The 25,813-nt window shown below is 33.5% G+C and overlaps 1 protein-coding gene across 3 annotated transcripts in view; it reads right to left on the reverse strand.

Moving 5' to 3' along the window:
• The window catches only part of LOC108720234 (serine/threonine-protein phosphatase 2A 56 kDa regulatory subunit gamma isoform), a 26,285-nt gene continuing 472 nt past the window's right edge, over positions 1-25,813 (reverse strand). The window contains exons 1-9 of one of the 3 annotated variants that reach the window (XM_018444126.1): positions 15,010-15,674; positions 13,133-13,387; positions 8,702-8,876; positions 3,680-3,882; positions 2,911-3,305; positions 2,499-2,832; positions 2,218-2,436; positions 1,299-1,523; positions 1,043-1,192 (exon numbers count right to left, since the gene is read on the reverse strand). In XM_018444126.1, the coding sequence (XP_018299628.1) occupies positions 1,043-1,192; positions 1,299-1,523; positions 2,218-2,436; positions 2,499-2,832; positions 2,911-3,305; positions 3,680-3,882; positions 8,702-8,876; positions 13,133-13,252 (1,821 nt within the window). In that variant the 5' untranslated portion in view covers positions 13,253-13,387; positions 15,010-15,674. Of the gene's footprint in view, positions 1,193-1,298; positions 1,524-2,217; positions 2,437-2,498; positions 2,833-2,910; positions 3,306-3,679; positions 3,883-4,978; positions 5,241-8,701; positions 8,877-13,132; positions 13,388-15,009; positions 15,675-25,659; positions 25,723-25,813 lie in introns of those variants that run through there. The other 2 variants (XM_018444134.1, XM_018444143.1) reach the window with 2 other exon arrangements.

Here is a 25,813-nt window from a genome sequence, read left to right on the forward strand (position 1 = left end):
TTACTGAAATTCTGTAATATCGATTATATTTGGCAAAGCGACATGTAAACTCGCTGCTTAATCTTGCTGTTCATAATATATGTATAGGCCCCGCATGGAGGCATATTCTTTTTTTCCACAGGCATCTAGGCACAACAGATATAAAAGTAGTACACTCAGAAGTATCCAGATTTTCTCGTAGCAATCTATTATTTTTAAAATAGCACTATCATATACATCCTAAGATAACGCGCGCCGGCATGTATTTTTCTTTTTTGTCTTCATTTATTTGTTTATTCTCTTACTACAACGAGCCTGTAGTGTTAAAGCAAGTACGTATATTTATATATGTATATATCATTTGCACATAAATGGAAACGCCTCATTCGTAAGAATGTTAACACAACAAGCTCGCATAGCGCAGTAATATAGGTTACAACATCGAGAGCACATACGTGTATATCTTCGATCACATTTCCTCATACATATCTCTCATCTGTGTATAAAATCTCTTGTAGAATAGAATAGAACCAAATCCATTACAACCGTAATATCCACAATTAAATCTCATTTACGTACATTATTCGTATATTATCTTATTGTTGAGACATAGCAGAGGGTAGCACCTCAGAATGCTTCCGATGATGGCGATTCTAATGTATTTAGAGCCTGTTTTGTTTACTATATGCGCGTCTTTTATAATGATACTATTACACTTCTTCTTAATCGCAATGTTTTTTTTCCCATAATGAAGAAATAAATACAACGCATTTCTATAAAGAATGAGTTTTTTCTGTAAGCTTCTATGAGTACCTATACACTGTGTCTTTGAATCGCATATATGCGCGGCGGGATAGTAGGATTCTTTTTTTTTTTTCTATTAAAAAAAGCAAATATGATGTGATATATATTGAAATGACAATACATAACTGATTTCGCATAGTGAGACTCTCAGCCAAAAATCATTTGCGTTCTTATCGCCGTTTTCCTTCTAGAAAGAAAACTAACTTCCGATGTTGCTACAGCAAAACAGAGGATACATGGGAAGTGGTTGTGGTAGAGACTAGCAATTATTAGGATCTGGCGGCGTAACAAGGTATTCATCGGCGCGTTTGTGGTCGGATAATGCTCGCATTGTGTACGAATCTTGCGGTAAATCGCTCTTTCTTCGTAAAAGCGGTTTCACTTTGTTCACGTTTGTCATTTTCTTCGCCTGTATAACAAAACGCTTATTTAAGATATATCTAAGAATATCATGCTGACATGCTTCATATAACAGAGCATTCAAATAAAAAATAATAATGAATGTCAATTCATACCTCATTAGCTTTAGCTTCAATTTTCTCCAAGGTAAGCGGAGTTTGATCCGTGTCACCGTCTTCATCAGGCGGTGAATTATCTATATGTTGAGGTGATATATAGGAGGTGTTATTCGTTGTGCCTTTATTTGCCACATTATAGTTTGGATGCCTCATCGCGAGCGCTTCAACGCGCATCCATGCTTCATCTCGATCTTTCATGAGCTTTCGTTCTCTTTGACGTTCCTACAAAGTTTTAAATCAAAATAAATATGATAGATAAGTTATTGAAGTTTTAATCTTTCTGCAAGATCAAATTAACATACAGTTATGTAACAATCTTGCGTTTCGCGGGTTTTCTCCGTGTTTAGATCCATTCTTGGAATGCCAACGTTTCGTGAACCTTGCAGTTCATTTCATCAGGGCGAGGAGCAGCCTGATACCAAGCTGTTCCCCCGGGTCGTTCCTTTTATATTACGCTGCTTAAAGCAGCGTAATATAAAAGGAACGACCCGGGGGAACAGCTTAGTATCAGGCTGCTCCTCGCCCTGATGAAGTGAACTGCAAGGTTCACGAAACGTTGGCATTCCAAGAATGGATCTAAACACGGAGAAAACCCGCGAAACGCAAGATTGTTACAAAGGTAACACCCGTGAAAGCCTCAAGAATAATACAGTTATGTAGTTTTGAGATTATGATTCGTCAAAACATATTTGATATTCTTATTTAATGCTGAATACAGTTAATTTATTTATGCAAGCATGAGTATTACTGAAAGAGTGAGAGGTCTGTTTTCTATAACTGAACTAGTTGTACATTTTTGGAACTTAAAAAAGTAAAATATACATTTGATATTAAGCGAAAACGAGAAAGAAAATTCTAGTACAGAGAGTTTAGTGCAGGAATAAAAAACAGACCTGTAAATTGTCTACAAATATACCTGATAGTACTGTGTTGTACATTCGTCGAATACTTTTTGATTCATTTCCATAAAAAGTTTTAGGGCGTTGTAAATTAAACCGTGGATTGTCTTGTTCCAATGGTTGCGGGAGTTTCTATAAAAAGCTGGATACATTATCGGTAAGATGACGGAATAATTGTCCGATATCAAAGACATTATGTATTCATTATTCCAATAGTAGAGAGCTCTTTCTGCCACCTGAAACAAGTGAGCATAAGTTAGATGTCGCACAAACCAGAATAACAACGTTGCATACTTGCCTGGAAATGCGGCGATGACACGCATTTGGCTAATTGCCTGAACAACGGATCCATGACTTTCTGAAATTCAGCTGGCTCAATGACGTCCAAGATCTCTTCAAGTTCATTCAAAAACATAACTTCTTTAGGGGAATGTGTTTTTGGCCAGAATTTTAGCAGATTTCTAATTACGGGTTCCGTCAGCGACGGATCCTTCTCCAGAAATTGAACAACGCAATACGCTAGTTGTGGATGGTATACGGATAATGACTTAGCTTTATGCAAGGGTAATAAGACTTTTAACAAAAACACCTTATGCTCTTCCTTTAGTGGCAGAGCAAAGCCATTTATAATACTGTAAAGGAAATAAACGCTGATAAATACCTTATAAATTTTTTAACGTTGTGCATCATATTTGTATCGAATTTGTTACCTTCCTAAAATTTCAAGTAGTTCAGCGATACCATTATGATGTTCCGTCTCATAAATAAATCGATAGAAAACGTTATTTATCTGTTTCCTAATGTACGCCCTCAGTCCTAGGAATTTTCCGTAAATCCTATGGAGGGTCGTCTTAAGAAAATCCCTCTCTCTTGGGTCCTCAGAGTCAAATAACTCCAAAAGCTGCAGCACGAATTTTTGATCTATATAACGTCTTGCTATGGACGGCTGGAAGTCCTGTGACTCCAACAACCGCAAGAAGAATTCGTAGACGAGCTGCAAATGCGGCCAAGCCGCCTCCAACGTCGGCTCATCCTCTTCTGGATCAAACTCTGCGCCATTAGGATTTGATGACGGGGGTAGCGTCCGGAATAAATTCACAGCGAACTGCAAGGATTTCCGTCGTCTGAGTAAAACCTTTCAACTTTATTCTCTCAAGGTACCATTTTATTTAGATTATGTTTCTACACGTATCTCATGTCCTATTTGAAAATATAAAGGCAATGTAAATGCTAAGAATATTTCTCATATTTTTACATATACTGACATTATTATGCTCCTTGCTAGCACTATTAATTGCTTTTTCTTTTTTTTTTATTCTCATGCAGCTATATTTTTCATTAAGCTCTACATTTTTATACAAAACTAATTTCTTAGCATTTACATAATCTTGTATCTCTAATCTACAAAAAGCTTCATGAAATTCAAAAAGTTCATGCTCTTACACATATACATGGAGTATATTAGAATGCTGTTCTTACCATGTTCACCGCTTCGGGATATATCGCTTCGGTAATAACGTTTTTGTTTTTGGTTACGTACTCGACCATCTCGTGGAGAGCAGTACGCTTTACCTCCTTCCATTTCAAATCCGACAACGGATCGGACTCGAAGTCGAAAAGGACGCAGCATTGCCGTAGCTTCTGTATAAAAAGTTCTTCCCGCTCGTTTACCTGTTGTGTTTCTGGAATCAGATAGCCGGTGATTAATCGCGCCGCACTCGGCAGTTTGTACCTTAAGAAGCAAGAATAATATTGCGGCTATTAATCATATTAGTCTACAAGAGAATATCGATGCACGCTAATATGAAGGGATACATTCGAAAGCATCCTTCTCGTGCTATTCACTTCTTTTTCTCGTTTGAATTATTTTGCTACGAATAGCTTTCCCGCCTGCCTAACTGGTCTTCTTGACATAAATGAGAAATGACTCTTTAAACGAAGTTAAATCTTTGGAATAATTTATGTTTCATATATCAGCGTCAAGATATTATCGATTATAAGTTCTTATACTTATCGATTATAAATACTTATAATACATGTATCACATGATGTATGTTTTATCCTTATTGTAAAGATATTTCACGTATATAAATATGCAGAATATTAACATTCTTTTTTGAAATAATTTGTGATTTTCAGTAAAGAGGTCGAATCAATTTAATAAAGGATATCTGATAAGGAGAGTATCCAGAATGTAATTTACCACTGATAAAAATGCAGCACGCGATCAAAATCGATATTCTATTCGTTTCTTTGAACAATTTGCATAGACAGTTATTTCAGATGTTAATCAATGTCCTATTCTTAAACTCAGAACAAAAAGCGTACTGTCGCATAGGATTGCCTTTAGTTAATATTTATACACGTCATAATGGCCCGCCAGCAGCAGGCTTTCGATTTAAAATCTTAAAGGCGCCCTACTTTTTCCGATTAATCGAGTGGGTTTTGAAGGAAAATCGATAATGGCCTTCAAAATACCAACTGTAACCGTATGACATTATTTATCGCTTGCTATTCCTAGAAGTCTCTGTAATAATAATAGGAATAGCGAGATCGATTGCCGAATTCACCTCGAGCCAACCATTTTATGGACATTATATTCTCAAACAATAAAATACAAATTTTACAAAAATAAAGTGTGCTAAATTAATCCTTCAATAATTTAATTTATGGATATAATCTTTCGTTTTATTAATAACAAATAATCAGGTGCACATATTAGTTCTATGATAAAATCATGTGCGATAATGAACTGATTTAAGCGACAGAGAGCTTTACCGATTAGAAGAGGTTGCAAAGGTTGATAGTGCAGCGCGAACGTCACCGGGTAACCCTTGCTTGAGTCCTGGGATAAGACCGTCGCCAAAGCAAGACCCTGATGAAAGCTGGGACTTTTGGGCAGAGCACCACCCAGAGATGGGCCAATTCCACCCACGTGAACCATCGCGCAATATTATGTTCAATACCGACTTTACACTCGCACTTTATTCATTGGTGAATCTCTTCAGACGCTTTGACTTGGGTAACACACGTTTTGCTATTTACGTATCGTCTCAATAGCTACTTACAATTTGCACTTTGGATTCACACACTCGATAAGTTCGGGTGTCCCCTTGATTAAAATCGCAATTAATAATATTCTATTATTTCGTTCTCTTTTCAATACGGCATCAAATTAGCATTTTATTTATAAAATATCGATAATTTCTTTTAAATATTATTGCAGTAAACCTATATTATTTCGAAATTGTTTAACAATATCAAGAGAAAATCAAGAGAATAAATTATTATAAAAATAAAGAAAAAGCTAAATATTCAAAAGCTAAATATTTTATCAATATAAAGACATAATTATTGAAAAATTATAATAAAAAAATTCAGAATCCTATCTTTTACATCAAAAATATATTAATCTAAAAAATAAAACCAACCGGTCAATAATGATCTCTCGGTATTTTTAATATTAATTGAATGTTCGATTATCGAAAGAATTCTTTATCTGATTGATGTCCATTTCTGCCCCAACGTAGATTAACTTTAAACTTAGTTTAACTTACTTTTTATTTTTTGCTAGTTTTTTTACAAATTAGAAAAAGATGAAAAGTCAGTTAAACCGAGATTAAATCTTACAGTGATAGAACCGGGCCTGTTCCTATCAACGTAGATTAACTTTAATCTCGGTTTAACTTACTGTTTATCTTTCTCTAATTTTTAGAATTAGAAAAAAGTAAAGAGTAAATAGAATCGAAATTAAAGTTTAGTTTTTACACTAATGAGATCAGGTCTAAAGAATAAAAAACTAAACATATTAGAAAATTATATACGATAACAATTTTCCCTTAATTTCAGCAGCAATATTTGAATTTCACAAACGTAGAAATGCCGGCAAAATATGTACCGGCAATAAATATGTATAACTTTTCTAAACTGTATAACTATTCTGTATTGTATAAACCATAAATGTATTCGGAAAATATTATATAAAAAAGAAAAACAATAATTAAAAATTACTGTTTTATGTTTTAATTATTAAGTTGACTTATTCAGATTTGCCAATTAATATGTTCTCGGATTTACAGATTTAACCTACTCGGACGGAAACCAATTTCCGGAGAATGTTTTTATTATGTAATTCGCAATCATCCGCCAATTTGCTCAACGAAATGCGACGCATAACTTTATTAAACCACGGCGATTGTCGGCCTTCGACAAGTCACTTTTACCGGCTTCCCACATTATTTTCCGCATAGCTCCAGCTATGAAGGAAACGCGCGTGGTTTTACGCGTTTTGCCAAACCATGCAGAAACGTAACTGTACTTTGATGCAAAGCAACACGAATCGTCCGTTACACAGTTGCGAGAATATTTTCGCACAAAGCGAATTTAATATTTTAGTGTAAGCAATATAATACTAAACTACTGTATACATAAATTTTACAAGTATACAAATTAATATGTGTTAAATTAAACGTGAAATTTATTACGAATGTTGTTTTCCGTAAATTAACAAATTCAATTAACTTCTTGTCTTTCTATATACAAGTATATTTAATATTATCAGCATTTTCATAATATATCAATTATAAAACAATTAACAACATTTTATTCAATAAACAAGTTATTTAAGTATTCAATATAATTTTGCGAAGATGAATCATTTAACTGCTATATATTAATTCTATCGAACTTTCTATCTAACTTTCAGTTTATTATTTCTTGCAAAGTGTATCTCAATAAATTCGGTTTCTCAAAATTATACAAAATTATACAAAATATCTATATATAAAAATTTTATAATCTTCATATTCAGTTCAATTCTATTTCAATTCCATTGCAATTCCTTGTGTCTTAACTGATTCCGCGTATAACGTTTAAGCATCAAAGATAAAGATTTAAATAATAAATGTTAATATTTAATCTCTTATCAAAATTTTTATACCATTTATCACTAAATTCGAAACATTGTTTGTAAATTATATAACTCACCAAATCTTTGAGAATTCCTTCGAGTTTAAAATTCACTAAACTTCATTTCCTCAATTGGGAAACTTTTAAATCAGAAGACTCACCAATTTTCGATCGGAAGCGTTTTAATCAAAAGAATTCACCAACTTCTAATAGGAAAATTTTAACTGTTCATTGATTGGTTTAAACATTTTCTCCACCCCTCTGTTGAATATCTGCTATCTTTTTTAACCGATTATAAAGTATCAATCACCAAGCGATTATTTTTATTAATTATTTCCGATATGTTTTACGACATTCATGCGAAATAATCCACTTTTGCTAGACTCAACGACCTCGAAGTTCTCCCTAAACCTCGAGAGCAGGACGCGCCCGTCCTTAACCGAGTTTTCTCTGAACGGATTCGCGATAACAACCTCGCTGACACCACCGAAGTCCATCCGCCGCTAATTTCCGTCGTTGTTTAACACTCGCAACAATCTGTTGCTTCGTTCGTATCAATCGATCGGCCGGGGAAAGCAAGGCTCTTCTCGACCTTTCCCTCGGGGTGTTCGCGCTGCGAAGCCACCCCTATGAAACACCGGCAAGCACTAGCGGCGCGTCCTCGCGGCTCGCGGGTCCCCGGAACCCGGTGACCGCGTTCGTGAGGGGCGGGAGGCGACGAGAAGAGGGGGACAGGCTGGCGGGTGAGATTCGCCTAAGTGGCACCAGGTTCAACGAACTCGAGGGTCCTCGCCGGGATCTCGCGGGTCATCTCTCGATCGGTCACGAGGTCGATACAATCCCCCTCGACGAGATTCTGGGCAGGTGGAGCCGCGACCAGGTGGGGTTCTCCGCGAGGGTGCCGCGAGGATGTTCGGGCGCTGGAACGGTTGGAAGAGAAGGATCGGAAAGGGATGGTCGAAACGAAGGCGTGGGATGAAAAGGAGGGGAAGAGGGGGTGGAACCCGACTGTTTACGTTGGGAAAACGGGGAATCATGAATCCGGAGCGCCTGCGCGACCCTTGTCGCACGCAATCGATAGACTCTGACGTAGGAGGTAGTCTCGCAACCTCGATTGACCGGCATTACATTGGGAAAGGGCAGGCGGACCAATTTGTCGCCGCCCTTCTTTCTTTTCCTTTCCTCTCCTATCCTCTCTGTTATTCTTTTTCGCGTCTTGTCCACTTTTCCGTTGTTTGTTTCTCACACTATACGTCCGCGCACTCGATCTCTATTCTTATCTAATTATTCGATTATGATTGGAATGTATATGTGAACTAGTTTCTTGTATAATGATTTCTTTACGTTACTTGATCAAGTCGATTTTAGATTGCAAGCCATTTGCAACAATCACAAAACAAGTTTGATGTATATATGTATGTAAACACGTTCGAGATATGACATACTTCTTTTTCATTTTTATTACAATGTGAATCATCAATGACACAATATTATTTTAGTCGATTTAACAAGAATGGTAGTTATCACGTGGGATTAATCTTACTATCGTGTTGTAAAAAGAATGACATTCTTGAGAATGATTGAATAACTCACCGGACAACAGCGGCAATTTTTGCAGTTCCCGATTTTTCGATATGTTGAACCTCGAGCTGCTTTGCCGTTTATCCTTTTTGATTACAGGTCCACCAGATTGATACTTGATTTTATTGATGAGCGTAGGCGGAGGCGGTGCGTTGCCCACGGGAGGTCCTCCGGTCACCTTGTTTGCCTATGGCAGATAAAAGATATTAAAAATAGATATAAAGCTTGTAGATGATAATTAATGGATGATTAAACATTTTAGTAACTACGGCAAAGTTTAGATAAAAAAGAACTATTATTCCGATTATAAATAAATATAGAAATTTTTCTAAAGACAATTGTATATCTGATTATATTTATTGTAGAATTTTTTTTATCATTTTTATAGATCCGCTTTTGTAATTCTCTTTATAAATATCATAAATTTCTAATATACAATAATGTGCAATCTCCATTTTCAATCGAGTTAAGAAATTATAATGTAAATTAAATTTAAATAGGGTACGTGATTAACGTGCTTAATCCAATTACTTATCTTCACATTTTAATTTGACTCGTTTTATGGGTGAAATACCAATCATTTCGTTCACTGATCGGATTAATATTACATAAATGGAACGCGAGGAAGCGACATCCACGATCTATGGCACACCTATGCGTACAACTAAAGGTGATATCTTTGTCTCTTCGTCAGGATTGAAAACAGGACGTCCATACGTGTCATGTTTTAAATAGTTCTTGTTTTGACTAATTAATTTTTTCAAACAGAAGTGTCGTAGTACAAATAATTTTTCAAACATAATCAATTAGAAGTGAGGACTTTTTCACGAATTAAATTTTCTAGATTCTTAATACTCAATTTTTAATTAAATAAATCTTTAAATAAAATTAAATGCCTAATTTTTAAGATATATTCAATATTTAATATTGAAAAATAGAAATAAAAGAACGCTCATTGAAGCATACATTTAAAATTCTTTAACACAAATTTAAACAATAATTTATTTATAAAATTATGTAATATCAAGAATTCTAGGAATATGATTTATTAAAATTCTTAGATATTAAACATGGGAGGACTGACCTATCAATTTTAGGTAAACTATGATTGAACGAAAATTCTATAAATTAAATTTAATATTGAGAAAAGAAGATTCTAAATAATCTCTTTACATTAAATATACATGTATTACATGTACAATTGTCGATCATTTTACTCGCGATAGATGCGACCGTGAATCTTGCAAAAAACACATGTGAATGAACAGCGTTTCCTTTAATCATCTTCGATTACAGTTATAAAGTAGGTTATTCGAATGAGCGAAGAAAGTCATGGACAAAATGTCTTGGTTTATCTTAGAGTGCGAACAAATGAACCACGCTGGCGTCCTGTAATGAATCCAATCAGACCCCCTTCTTCTCGCTTTATGAAAACCGACCAATTATAATAGTTACTCGAGCTTTCATTATTCACTTTCCCGATCGTTCCGCTTTCAAAGTTTTCGTGCCTAACATCGAATGTATAATTAGCAATTCTATATCGGTTGTATCAATAACAATCGGAAGATCAGATGTGGGAGTTCTTAACGCAAATTTAAACGAAAATAATTTATTCACGAAGATGACATCAAGAACTTAAGAACTATGACCTATAAAAATGTTCAGATATTGGAAAACGTGGATTGAAAAATTGATCTGTAATTAGTTTTTCATAAAATACTCTTCAATGAGAGTTTACTTTCAAGCTTGTTCGTCAAAATATCTAACGCTGCTGAATGCATGATAAAATATTGCAACATTGCGTAATCAATAACGCATCTGCGCAGTATGACAGGTAGTACACGTACGCAAGTTAAACGTATTCTAAAGAGGTGTAGTAAAGCGGAATGTGTGTCCGCACATTGCAGATAAAAATAGATGTAAAACACGATCTGATGAACTATTACGAAGTTACCGTCACTCGTCGGTCTGAGTTTTCATGTCGCTGGTCGCTACAGTGTCTTCAGAATACGCGCATGTGATCACGTACACTTGATAAACAAAGTCGATCCTTCACATTGTCTCCCAGTGAAATCTAGTATTTACTATCGTTCTCTGAGAGTTTGAAAAGATTCGTAAAACGCGTCATAAACGATAATGCGGAAGTTTATTACAGTTTTTAAGTTGGGAAATTTGGGGGGATTATTAATATTTTCAGATTTGATTGCGTTGAAAGTCCGACAACCATATCGGCACGCAATTATCATTTCTGAAATTAATTCATTTTAAATGAATTTACAATAGTTCAACATCTTAACGTTCTGACCGTTATGGCGCTTCTTAATTTAAAGCATTATGTTTAACATTAGCGGTCTTTCAATCTTATTATTGATAATGTGGAAGTTATTTCGCAATTAATGTTCGAAACAATTTATCAAAGGATGCTTTGTCGCTTGCGATTAAAAAGCTTATTATCCAAAAAACATTTTAATCGTTTTAAAACACAAAACTATTTAATTACAAAAATACTGTTCTGAAATTAAAAAAATAATACATTACAAAAATTATAAATGTATTCCCATTCCAAAATTTAAAATCACATGCATAACATAATTTTTATAGTATTAACCTCCATTCTAATATAAAATATATAAATAAATAATTTTATTTTTGCAGCGTGTTGGAGTAAATTGCGTTTTGGAGAGAGTAAATTAATTTTTGTCAATTGATTGGCTTTGTATGAAAGCGAATAATGGTTTGTAACCAATGTTTTTACGCGAGGAGCAAAGGTCGGTCAGTGTTGGAAGTTCACGGTCAAAGATTACTATTAAAGCTCTTGTTCTACCAAGAATTTCCGCCTGAGGGACCGACGGACATGCAAAACGCATTTCATTTCTTTCATCTTCCTAATGCATTTCTCGTTTTCATCAGAAGCCATTCATTATTTCGAATGAATGCGGCAACAGTAACGATAAAAGAGAATGATTATGTGCGAAGTACCGTTTGATATATAGTTGCCCTGTTTTTAATAAAATGATTCAAGTTCTAGTTTTCAGATTTCTATTTTTATCTCGTTAAGCTATCATTAGATTTACCCTCTTTCAAAAATATTAATTTTTTAAATTAAATTATACACACTCAACTTGATATAATACTACAGGCATTATATTCATAAAACTATAATTCGTAGGATTAAAAACTTCATTTATTTTAGGATTCTCACGTAATTATTGTTGAAAATATAAATTATGATATGTATTAATTTCTACTGGAATAATTTTAATATTTCGCAATGGTGCAAATTTAAATACATTATGCAAATGTATGTTAATAATAAGACAATAATAAAAATATATATGTGTACTGAAATAATATTTAAAAACTAAATTGTTGTTACAATAAGCAAACATTTAATTATACGTCGAATTGAATAAATTCAAATTTAAGTTGTATATAATTCATTAATTTAATTTAATTTATTAATAAACGAAGGTTAATGAGAGAGATAAGAAGTCATTAATCTTTGCAATGAAAAATTCACTGATTGCAACGCAATAATCTTCTTTCATATTTTATAACTTGAGTCTCAAGTGTATTACAAGATACTTTCATGTGTTATTTACAACGATGCTCTATATCTATACAAAATTAATACGCATTCGATATCGACTATACGCGGTTATCTATAAACATTTTATTCCGCGCAATCGAATCTATGTGTTAAAAAGTTATTCTATCTTTGGTTATCATATTGGTCACATGTGATAAATATATACTGATAAATCAGGAAAAATCTTGCTTTTCAATCGCGTACAGTAAACCACGAGCAAAATAAAAGAATTATTATCTTATTGAAAATTATTTAAAAATAGTATGTTGATACTCGACAATGTCCAAAGATAATAAGTTCAGAATTTGTGAAATTGTTGCGTAGAATCGCAGATATATAAAGTGATAGTTCCAAACGGTGTATGTTCGTCGAATATATTTGATAATTAAAATAATAAAACACTAATTGATGTACGAATTATCGTATTTAATCGTTTTAAAGAAGAAAATAGTAGGTAATTATCTCATATATACATATATATTATATTATCATATACATTTAACTTTGTGTGATAAATAAAAAAACTTCTTATTCCCATAAAAATGTATTATATCAGAAGATAAAAGTATAGACTCTATCATAATCAATCAATTAATAGCATGATAACATGTGAATAACGAAGATATTCAATAAAAAATATTAAGTTTTCTAAATTTAAGATCATTTCTAGGTTCAGCTTTCAGTTTTTCACTTTACAATCATATACGAAACAAATTCAAGGATGCCACATTTAAATCTATTGAATATTTAATAACAGAACGCATCAAAACCGGCGCTGTGTGGGAAACCTGCCTTTTTCTTGAACACGTTTCCGAAGGCGAGCCCGGTGAACGTTTGCATTTTACTCTGCATACCAGTGTGCGATTTCCGGAACAACGATCGGCCCAGGAAGGAAATTCACTATCGGCACAGGGCGGCAGCCAGCCGCAAGAAAAACGGTCTCGTAGCGTCACGACGCAACATGATCCTCGCATTCGCGATTCTCCCTTTTCACGGAACGAAGAGGATCTCAATCACACAGCCGTCGAACAGTCGATCCACTTCACGTACTACCGAGAATATCCGCTTTCTTCCCTCCGGCACCTGAGAGTGCATCCCCGAATGCATGCCTGAGAATATTCCGCGAAATAACTCGAGAAACGTGTTGGGAATTTTTTTTATTCAAGTCTAAAGTGTCAAACCGATTGTCCCGTCAAAAGAGTGCATTGACATGAAATCTCGCCGAAAAGTCTTCTTTCTAAAAACGAGGAAAATAAGACTTGTCGACATGTTAGACTATATATACACACATGAAAGAACTATTTTACTAAAATACATATTTAAAAATTTAGCTACAGAGCGAAAAATAATTTTGGACTATCAAATTAATTATGTAGGACTCAAACTACGTAATGGACAATGCTGCTAAAAGTTTTGACATTTTAGAAATCAGCTTGAGCATTCAAACATAATTATTTCGGAATTATGAACGGAAAAAACGCTTTTCTGATGTATTTAAAAATTTAGTTAGATATAGATTTAAACATAATTTTTGTTGGACTACTAAAATAATTATGTAGGACGCAAACTGCTAAAATGTCAAAACTTTTTGTAGCATTGTTTCATTATAATGCTTGAATTTTCTAAATAATTGTTTGAATGGTGTAACAAAATTATTTTCAGATGTGTATACCTACATGCACGAAAAAACGGTTTTGCGGAAATATTTTAAATTTAATAAGACATAGATCTGAAAATAATTCTGTTAAACTGTCAAAATAATTATGTAAGATGCTCAAATTGAGGTTGCTAGAATGTCAAAACATTTTGCAGCATTGCTCATCATATTTGAGCTTCTATATGTTTTGATGATCCAATAAAATTATTTTCAGATCTACCCCTGAATTTTTAGATACTTCAGCAAAATCGTTTTACCGTGTAGCTAAATTTTTAGATACTTTAGCAAAACAGTTCTTTCCGTATATTCGTAAATGAAGTCAAACTTTCAAGCCATAATCCTCGATCTAGAACATTTCTAGCGTAACAATATTGTCATAAAAATTTCAATTTAGTGATCGACGAGATAAACTATTTCAGCGATTAGTAACAAGCACACGTGTCACGCTCGATCTATTTGCAACAACGATAAATTCTCTCCACAGCCAATTTACGCGCTTAAAGTTGGACGCGTGTACAAAAATAAGACAGTGAAACGAAGTATCTGGGCGAGAAGTAGGCCTTCCCCCTTATCCAAGATTAGGAAAAGCCACCGCAGACTCTATAATGGATCCGGCGCTTCACACTTGCGAGTATTTTAGTCGACAATCGAAAGTGACAAGAGAGTAAATATTATCTTTCTGTCGCTGGCCGTCACGCGATGTTTTGTAACTCAATATTTCCCAGTACCAATCTTTAAAAGAAGCCCGACGTGACGTAACTTGCAGTTAATACCGATAACGTATCGCTGAGTTTTTCAAGAATTGCATTTTTCATATTAAACGTTCTTTATCTAGATTCTCTATATCATGATACTGTTGAATACATTTTCCAAGATTACAGTCGTATTAATACATTATTCATAATGGTAACTTTATATTCATTATTCATAATAATGTAACTTTGAATAGTTACGCGCGGCCTTTAGTTTACTTTTTTCTCAGCGTAATTTTCAAGCTTATGAATCATATCTTTTGCGAACAAAAACATATATTGCGGTAGACGAATAACTTTTGCAATGATAGAATTGTCTCACCTGCGGATCGAGTGTTATTTATCTCTCATATATGAAACATTGACTAACTCTCTAAGCGGCTCTATCGAAAAACGCAAGAGATCGCGACTCGCGACACGACGAAAAGCGGGCGTTTTCTCAGAGCCTCGTAGAACTTGGAAGAATTTGCGGCATCCCCGCGAGGAGATATAAATATTCTCCACGCGGATGTCCAACGTGGAATATTCTCGTGGCGGGATGGACAAAGACGCGCGCGACGATGCAGCACTCGGGGATTGCACTCGCGACGCACCGTAAAGGAGGAATGTGTCAACTCTTCGTCCGGTTTTTCATTCGAGAAATCGTCGACGACACTGTTTTCTCTCGTCCGCGCGAGAGAGAGTCCCTCCGGGCGACAACTCGCCCGTCGCGATGCCAGTGGCCGAGAGAGAAAGAGAGAGAGAGAGAAAAGGAAAAATTAAACTCTAGGCAAGTCGTGTAAACGGAGGCGGAAGCTGTGATGCGACGTCACCGGCGTCGCGACGCCCGAGATCGTCCGAGAGGCGTTTCGCGGAGTCGGAATCAAAGTTGGAGCCGGAGTCGAAGTTCGAGACGGCGACGGCGACGGCGACGAGAGCGCACTGTCAGAGGCGAGCGGCAGGCGTGTACTCGTGACCGAGAATCGCAGCAGCCAGCCACTTGCGACACTCTCGTGTACACACACCGCAGGTTTTGGCGAGCGCGATCGGCTCTCGCGGCACGCCGTCGCCGCCGTCGCCGTCCGATCGACGCCGATCGTTCAAGGCCGCCACGTACGACCTTAACCCTCACGCTAATTATGAGGAATTACGTTTTATCTCGCGATACACATGAACACGCATGTCGCGAGTTTCTTTCCAACATTTTTGTATAATCGGTAAGAGAGAGGATCGCCTAGAAAGATTTTGCTCCTGGATTTGCACCAACTTTCTGATGAGCGAAAATGGACTGGGAAAAACCATCAACGTATTTGATTAGGCGTATTAATAGAGGAGAAGGTGGTATTATAGCACCCCAGTTACATTTTACACAATAACTTTGTTAATAATCAATATTTAAGTTCAAAATTTGACAATTACATTCGTTAAAATGTTGTTGAATCGATTCTGGACTCAAAGTTACAAAATATTTATTACTTAAGATATTATTAATAAAATGTGGCGACATTGCATAATGATTCGAAGAAAAAAATGGGTGGTAATGTGGTCTTCTATAAAAATAGCCTTAAAATATTAGTTTTGTTTAGAAAACAGTATTTGGTTACAAAATTAACAAAAAAGTAAAACATTTTAAAATGTATCCAAATGAATATATATATTATTCACATAACTTCTGCGTATAAGCTGCTCAGTACTAAAAATCTCAGTACTAAAAATAATACACGCAATATAAACTATAGATTAACAGTAGAGCTACAATTGAACATATCAAATAATTATTTTGATATGAAAACCTCAAAAAAGATGTCGAGTAATCAATATCCATACAGGGCTATATTAGCAAAATGCCATGGTATTGTTTAAATTTGCATAACTCAAAATATATACAGTCAAATAAAATGTTAAATAGCAAATAACACACTCAAAAATACATATATTCATGTGATAATACGTTCAAGTTTAAGAAAAATGAGAAAATAAGTGTAATTACTAAAATGTACCTCAGAAACATTACTTGAAAGTAAAAACGCGTTATAATAAGTGCTGGTTATCAAGTATTGGTAATATTAGCGTCATGGTGTAATGGCGAGCTATTGAACTAATAATTCCATAAGTAATTATTAGGATTCGCTATATAATAGCGGAGATATTAAGAGAGGTCACAATATATATACTGGCCACACACATAATATCACCTTCTCCTCTATGCATGTGTATATTAAAGTTCTTGTACACTGATTAATTTGAATGTAAAAGTGAAATGCAAATATTTTGAATTATAAAATACATATTTTAATTAACAGTACAATAAAGTGTACTAAGAATTTCGTGGTTTCTAAATTCTCGTTTCTAAATTTATATTATATATATCTAAACACATATTTTTACGTCAATTTGTGTATGACGGTATTAATATGTATCAGTACTGAGTTTGTTCAACTGAATTCGTTGTTGGATACAAGACTTTCTTTTCATATTTCTTACTAAAATTCAAACTAAAATTTTTTCATTTCTTTTTTCTCAGTAATAATTTATTATAAAATCAAATCGCGTATACGGAAATACTTAATATATTCAGAAAACGACTTAAAATTTAAAGATACAAAGAAATATAAACTTTAAAATTTTTCAAATTTTATGTTAAAACTAAAAACTTATTTTACGTTATAAAAAATACAAGGTTTAGATAAAAAAAAAATTTAATCGTTTCAATTTATTTTTGCTCAAACGTTTGAAACTTAGAAGTAAATAATTTTTTAACCGGATTCTCTAGACTTGTTGGAATATTCGTTGTGACAATAGTTGTTAACAAATGAATGAAATGTATCTTCATCTGTGCGATATATTGTTACAGTATTAACAGAAAACATGTCAATAGAACGATTATGAACGCAGAGGTCTTTTGTACACGCCGAGCTCACTTCCCTGTCATACTTGTATTTCCTAACAAATGATGATGAAGCGGCTTTAGGCGCCGCGTGACGAAACGACAATGCCCGGTTACTATTTCTGAATACCTGTGGGAGGTGCAACGTATGCACGCGTCGTGCATGCGAAAACATGCAGGAGTCGCCGGCTTGTCGTGGTCACATGCGGTTATTAACGAGTGACAAATATGACGTGTGTCCGCTACATATTTTATCAACAAGACATCCAATTGTTATTGAGCCCAATTCAAATATCACCTATCTACAACGCACGACGGGATTTTACGTATAATCTCATACATGTAACGTAATAAATTTACAGATGTTAAACAATTTTCTGAATTTTCGCTTTATGAGCGAATAACATATAATCATAGGAGACAGAAATATATGAGAGAGAAGCTTTACAATCCGAAAAATATAAGTATAATGTAATATACTGTACGTAAATAATGGACTATTTTCAAAATAGTCATCAGTTAAATAATTTAGCTTGTATAGATGCAAATTAATTATCATCCGACAAAACGATCAAATAATCGGTTACTATATTTAAGAAAAATTGTATATCAACGCGAAAGTAATGATTTTCTACACTCGTGTTCTATGTAAATGATCTTGTCCGATCTATCTAAAATTTATATATAAAGTACCTGTGTAATATACTCAGAGAAAAACATAATAATTAATAATAATAATTACAAAAGTAATAACTGTGCAAGTTTCATTTATGGAATTAATATACATACACTGAAAAAAAAATTGTTCATTTGATTAAATTAATAGTTCATTTGATTAAATTAATTAGTCTTTATTTCTTTCATTGGAGAATGTATATATTTGAGTCAAATATAATGTTTCATATTTCATCAAAAGAAATAAAGAAAAACGAAATCAATTCAATCCAATGAATAATTTTTTTTCAGTGTAGTTGGAAAAACTAATATACATAATTGAATAAATTATTTTACAAATTAACTATTTTATAATTGTAAAGCAGTTTCATTACCTACGTACATTAATTCTACATACAAAACTAGTGTAGTTGTTACCTTTATAGCTGCCACTATGTTTTTTTTCTCTGAGAATGTAATTATTTATTTCCTTCTGCGTGTTATCGATCAATTTTGTCATAGCACATTTCGCAATTCGGTTGCGTAGGAAGAAGCTAATTTTGTCATTATCATTTTCTTAAATGTTAAAAGGTATGCGTGAAAAGACAAACGTTGAAACTTTTTGTATCTCTTGTAATTAAAAACTCGTGAGTTAGGAAAAATATAAATAAACCGAACACCTGTCTATCAGCAAAACATTTTAATGTGCATTAATTTTTCTTTATTTACATCCTGCCAACTATTAAAAATTCTCGAGAGAAAAAGATTGTTGAAAATGTTTCGTTATAAATGTATTATTTTATAGAGATCATCGTACTAATAAAGATTACTGATATATCTAGACACTACGACGTTTCTAATTTTTCTCAGTCTCGGTTATTCGACGGAATATTTACAGCATCGTTCTATCATTCCTTGGATATCGTGCCCGACAATTCTACGTGAATCGATTAACGCTATTATTTGACATAACGCCACAGCCTATCCGTAATTTGTCATCACGTTACAGTGACGCGTGCTAAACGTACCCGCCCCATTATTGCACATCAATCTAACGAATAATCGTGTATATAAGCGGCCATTATATTCTGCAGCACGGAAGTCGATTGCGGTTTCACAGGAAGCACAACTTTTGGTCGATCTGACGCTGTAGTTATTCCAGCCGTGGCCTATTTTCGGAAACGATCGAGAAACTCCAAGGTGAAAATATGCTGTTAGAACGCGTGACCCACGGATCATCGCCCTTTCTCAACCCTTAAGTATAAATGCATGTCGATTCCCACGCTCGATTTCTTATGTATTCTATGAAATTATTCTCGGGCGTTATTTATTCAATTTTTAATAGTCATATCGGAAAATTCACTTGAACTTCTCAATCCTTTTGCCGAATGAAACTCGAGTTGTGTCGTGATAAAAAAAAATTGTACGGTTCTATTTGCTTAATATTTTTCCATTTAATATTTTTCTACGTCAAATATTTTTCCTAATAATTTCCTAATAATTTTTTTATATTTAGTAGAGCATAACATTTTATCAGTAAAAATTACATTTGAGAACAACGATTTTTTTTTCAGGTCTGTGAATCAAATTAGATTTTTCTCAAAATCCTCAAAAGAAAATGCCTAACACATGGATGTTTCATATTACCTGTTTCTTGAACCTAGAATCTCATGCTATTTCGAGTATGCCTTGCAACTTCCTCTTTTCTGCATACTTGTCGACCCTCTCACTAGAAAATCTCACTACTTTCAGAAAAAGTCTAGCTAATTTCACGCTGGATTCTTTGGTAAGCCGCCGAAAAAGTCGACGCGATACAGAAGTGCCTGGAATGCACCCCATCAGTATTGACTATTATTAGCATGCTTTCTATTTGCATGTCGCTCGAAATAGAGAGAAAGATACGCCGTTCTTCACCGCATGGCTGGTTTTATCGGGTAGGCGGGACAACCGACAAGATTTTTGTATGATTTCATTAACGAGAGCATTGCATACGTCACACGAAAGAATCTACAGTCGTCCGAAAATAATCACGGTACGATGAGAAGTTACATGCTTTTGTCACGTCTAAATTCCGATTGGTTCTCTCTTTAGATACGACGGAAAATATCTTGAAACGCAAATACGATTTATTCGATTTCCAGCTAATCGAAAAATATCCAACCATAAATAATTTTTGAGTTAAAAGTGGTTAAATGATCTTTAATGCCATTGAAGAGAAATGTTCGTATTAAGAAGTTAACCTTTCGATTGCCACTCCGGTTTTTCCATTTTCCGGTTAAATTTAACTTGATGATAATGTAAAAATTGTATCGTGCACTTTGTATCGCGTCGGCTTTTTTTAGCTATGATTAATCACTAAAGTGATTTTGTAGTAACTTTTATTAAATTACTACACGGCAAAACCATCAGTTTAGTGATTTATTGTATCTAGAAAAACCCAAGGTTCAAATTATTAAAATTAAGTGAAATTAAATCTAAACCACAAGTTAATCAGAAAATGAAAAACAGGGTCTGAGTATGGCATATCCGGCTTTCTTTTAATAATGTTTTTTTTATTACTTATATAACTTTTCTATTAATTAAGATATATACATTTGCTTAATACCGTTATGTTCCTTAATATTTGGATAAAAAATGTTTTTACAATAAATTTGTTTTTGGGTTATAAGCAATCGAATGGGGTTGGAGATATAATAGACCTAATATGATAATATCCATATACCAAAGTCAGTTCCTATAATATGGTATTGAAGGGTTAAATTATACAGTTAACTTTACCATAAGATTTATATTTAAGGTTATTATTGTCGTTCATATTTATATTTTATCTGTATTATTGCGCAGTATTATGCCCGTCGATTTATGCCCGTTTCCACCAATGTAGATCAACTTTAATCTCAGTTTAACTTAGTCTTCATCTTTTTTAATTCTTAGAACGAAAGAGATGAAGAATAAGTTCAATCAAAAATCAAAATTAAAGTCAATTTATTGGGTTAGAACAAAAATTCGTAGCGCTACTTCATTTATATTATGTACTTGATTTTAAAAAAACTTGGCAATTATATCATATGATAGAACAAAGTAACTTAAAAAATCTGTTTATTAAATTACATGGTTTTTAACGGAGTTTATTAATGCGCAATTAAGTCAAAATGCTCTTTTTATTTAATCCACGATAACTCGATAATAAAAAATCTTAGGAAAATAAAAAAACAATTTTATAGGGAAAGCTTGCATGTTAGAAAGTTGAAAATTTTCGCAAGTTTTTTTTGGGGAGCACGTGACAGATCCGCAAAGCGAGAAGAAAATTCTCATTTTGTCCAGCTCGTAGTTTTTTATATATAAAAATGATCAAACTCGCATAAACTCAAAAGACATAGCGATCTTTCGAAAGTAGAAATTTTAAGCTTTAAAAATCTTTTTTTTAAAATTTAAATAGCGTTCATCTTTAACGAAGTTACAGCTGCTTGAATTTTGAAGTTCATAACGCTACAAATTTTTGTTTCAACCCATTGAAAATGGGCATTAGTCGCATAGCACGGAAAATTTCGGCAAGAATCGTCTTCTTCGAAGAATTGCGCGTAAAAGCGCCACGACAAAGTGGCAGTCGCGTATCGGTCCAATATATACACATGTAAATATACAAAATGTTTGTGCTAATGCGCGGCGCAAATTGCATCACTTGGAGAGAACATACAAATGCGATTTCCACTCTAGCGCATCGCGGCCATGTCGTTTCGACTCGTTTCGAGCTTCATATAATTTTTCTTGCGACATTTATTTTAGAAATATGTCGTGTCACGTGCGCGACTGTCAGCGTCACATCGTCAGGCGTCGGCTGACGCTGCCAACAAAAAAAGAATCGCGGGCGTACGTACCCGAATTTATGGATAAAATCTGTCTTAACAAGACCAGAACAACCCTTTAACTTTAACTTTCTTGTAAACATCAGCTTGACGAATTAAAGTTTGACACGAATCACGGATGCGGCGTCAAATGATGACACAAATATCTATAATAATTATAATATTTGTACATGCATGTGTGTACATACATGTTTGCGTTCGTGTATGCAATTTGGCATCGGATAAATTTCGTATTTCGTGCCATTGATGCCTCTGTATAATCATCAAGGGAAGTAAAGGGAGGAAAAATTAGTAAATCAGATATCGGAACGATTCTGTAAAATTTATGGAAATCTTTGTTGATTTCTTCAAAATTATTTCATACTTATTGGCGAATAATCTGTGACAAACGTTATTATTTTAGTAAATAAATAATGATGCGATCCAAATAACGTATCGTAAAAATAGAGTAAAAGAACGCAATTCGCTCATGCTCGATCTTCATATTCGTAGTTGACAGAATGAACGAGGCGAAACCGTGTATGTTAATGATGCAAATAAACATTTACGTAACGTCACGTTATCGTTACGTGCAAAATTAACATGTGATATCGATCCTATATCGATGAGATACGAAATGTAAAATTCATGCACAATCGAAGATGAACTTAATGTTAATGAGAATACAAACGAATTATGCAAAACGGTTTCCTGTGCAACTGAATTTTCATAGAGGAAGAGCGCATTTAATTTCAAAATGTTATTATTCTGCAAAAAATAAAAAATTTGCGTCATATCACTAATACCGGACGATGAATTTATAAAAAAAATTTTCATTGCAGAAAACATATTCCGTCCAAAAACAATTTTTTTACGATATAGCATATTTTGATATTTTTTTACGAGTGAGTTAATTACAGTCTAAAAACTCAACATACACTTTGTTATTGTTAAAAAATTATTTGTATATATTTAAATTTTATACCTTGTTAATATATTAAAAAATAAAGCTGCATTTTTTAATCGATAAAACATAAAATGCTAAAATAGATTAAAGTTGAGTTTACTACATAATAATATATAAAATATTGTATATAATCGCACCAAAAGAAATATATTCGTGTCTCATTAAACAGATTAATAGTATGTCGATCATTTAATGTTCCATTCGTTTTTTCTTAAGAAATAAATTAGTTTTTAGATCTGCTTAATTCTGATAATTTTTCTTGTTCAATGTTATTAATTTTTATTAGACTTTATTGGAAAACACGTAAAATTATTTGATTAATATTATATCACTATGTTAAAATTAATTTCTCATTCCTAATTTTTTATACTTAATTCTTTGATACCTGTTCTCATTTATTGTAGCTAAATACTTTTAGACTGGATTCAGTTTACTGGCTCTCTTGTTTTCGTTCTCGGTTTTTTTTTTTAAGATAAATTATCACAGCTTATCCGAACTGGCCCTTAGTGTAACTTCGATAAAAACTTTCATTAATATAATGGACAGTTAGTTAACTGAAGAAAGATATCTACACTATTTTATTAATAATAAAACTACTGATTTGGGTAGAATTAATGGAATTATTAATTTTATGTAGCTTAACACTCAATAAATTTTGTTATGAAAAAAAGATTAAATTGATAAAAAAGAGAATAATGAATTATATAATTAGAAATTTTGCTGCAAACTGATTGAATCAATCACTAATTAAATCAATCCAAATTTAATTCCGAAGTTTAATTTTGTTAGTTTAATATTACAAATATTATAAATAGCTATAAAAATAGCTATAAAATGGAAATTACGAGTTATCGATTATCATTAATGTTTTCGATATATTGTTAAGAAAAATTATTTTTTTAAATTGATTATTTGGATGTCAACATTGCCTATCCTTAGTTAGGAGTCTAAAGTCTAAAGTGTCGCGAGAGCGCCATCTAGCTCGGAACTGTTTCAACCCTGATACAATAACTTTCGTTATCTGACTGCTCGATGAATAAATGCTCGCGATTAGATTGCTCATTGAACAATCAATCACAAGTGCCTCGTTGTGAACACAATACATGTCTAGCCACTGTTAAAAATATATTTATCGCTCGATGTTACGAAATTATCAAAAACAAAAGGAAAATGGCTATGAGACAATAAAAATATTCTATTGCTATTAAATTTTGATATTATTCTCTAAACAGATATCCTCTTGCAAGTCAGCAATTCAAACAAATGATATTCATAAAAAAATAATTAGCGAGAATTTTATCGCTCTATTAAAAAAAACATAAAGATTCATAAAAAATGATCATTAGTACATAAATAAACTGAATAGATTAAGCCAACAGACACTCTTTTCGTTAATTGTCCTTTGATGAATATCAAGATTATTTTTTTACGATTGAATATATCTGATTGGCAAAAGAATGATATTCGTTTTAGGGAATATAACATAGTACCAAAATAAATAAAATTAATAATATTAAGAATACAGTATTTTTGTTATCAATGTTCAACTGTGGTATCTGTGAAAGATTTTGCAAAACTATAAAGAAAAGTTATCCACATTTTGCTATCTTTAATCAATAGTTTACATTCTCGTAAAAGAAGTTACCTAACTGAGAAACAAAATATGTATTTACGGACATCGTATTTGTTAAATCATACATGATATTTAATGTATATAAAAAGTTATGTTTCACGTCTATTTTAATCTTAATGTTTTTTTGTGAATTACATTTAGTATTTATAAAAGACATGTGAAAGAAAATAAATTCTGACCACAGAATGTTCTTTTTCTTTTGCTTCCTGCATTTCCATTGTCATTCTAGAGTTATAAATTATTATTTCTTTGAAGGATGTTATCTATAACATAACAACATACTATTAATATTGATTATATAAATATTCTTTCACAATCAATAGTTGATCGTAGAAGCTATAAATCATATTAAATTATATAAATGACGCAAATGTATGTGTCACACGAATCAACAAACTTATCAGTGTGACGAACAAAATTGTATTGTTATTTCTTCAAGACTACATTATGTAGCACTGACAATCAATGTAGTACAAAGATAACTATATCAGTTATCTTTGAAGATAACTTAAAATATTTTCTTTCAATGACCTGCGTTTAAATTCGCAAAGAGCCAAATATCTCGGGTAGCAGTCATATAATACTTTTTTCCTAATGTGGAAATGTAAAAAGTAAAAATTTTTATCATTGAAAGTAATGAAGAAATTTTTCATTTTTCACGTTTCCATATTTGAGGAAAAAGGTCACATGATCGCTGCAATCCAAATACGCATTCGATGCTTGTGCACAGAAGATTCTTGTCTCGTGATAGCGAACAAAAAGCGAGTAAAAGATGCAAGATGTCGGGTTAGCCATGCGGCCGACCTGTCATCATCGTCATCGTGGAATCGCACCGGAGTGCATTTCCGGTGAAACATTCGTTGAAACAGGACGCGTTGCAACGTGCATCGTGCCGAATCGCACGCGGCGGTTCGTAGATGCTGATAATCCGCGATGACAGGAGTAGACTCGCGGCGAGTGACGAAAGGAGACCGAGGGAGAGAGAGAGAGGGACAATATAACCTCACCTCGTCAACGGCGTCGACGTCCTTGCCGTTCTTCGTCTTCTCCTTGCCGCTCTTCGCCGTCTCCTGGAACAGAAGCGGAGTGAGTGTCCGGCAGTGGTGCGTCGCGTTAGGATTCTCGGCGTTTTCGCACTCGCGAACGTTAAACGTTAGAGGG

Source organism: Mycetomoellerius zeteki, unplaced genomic scaffold (assembly GCF_001594055.1).
Source record: "Mycetomoellerius zeteki isolate Tzet28-1 unplaced genomic scaffold, Tzet1.0 scaffold102, whole genome shotgun sequence".
Lineage (NCBI taxonomy): Eukaryota > Metazoa > Arthropoda > Insecta > Hymenoptera > Formicidae > Mycetomoellerius > Mycetomoellerius zeteki.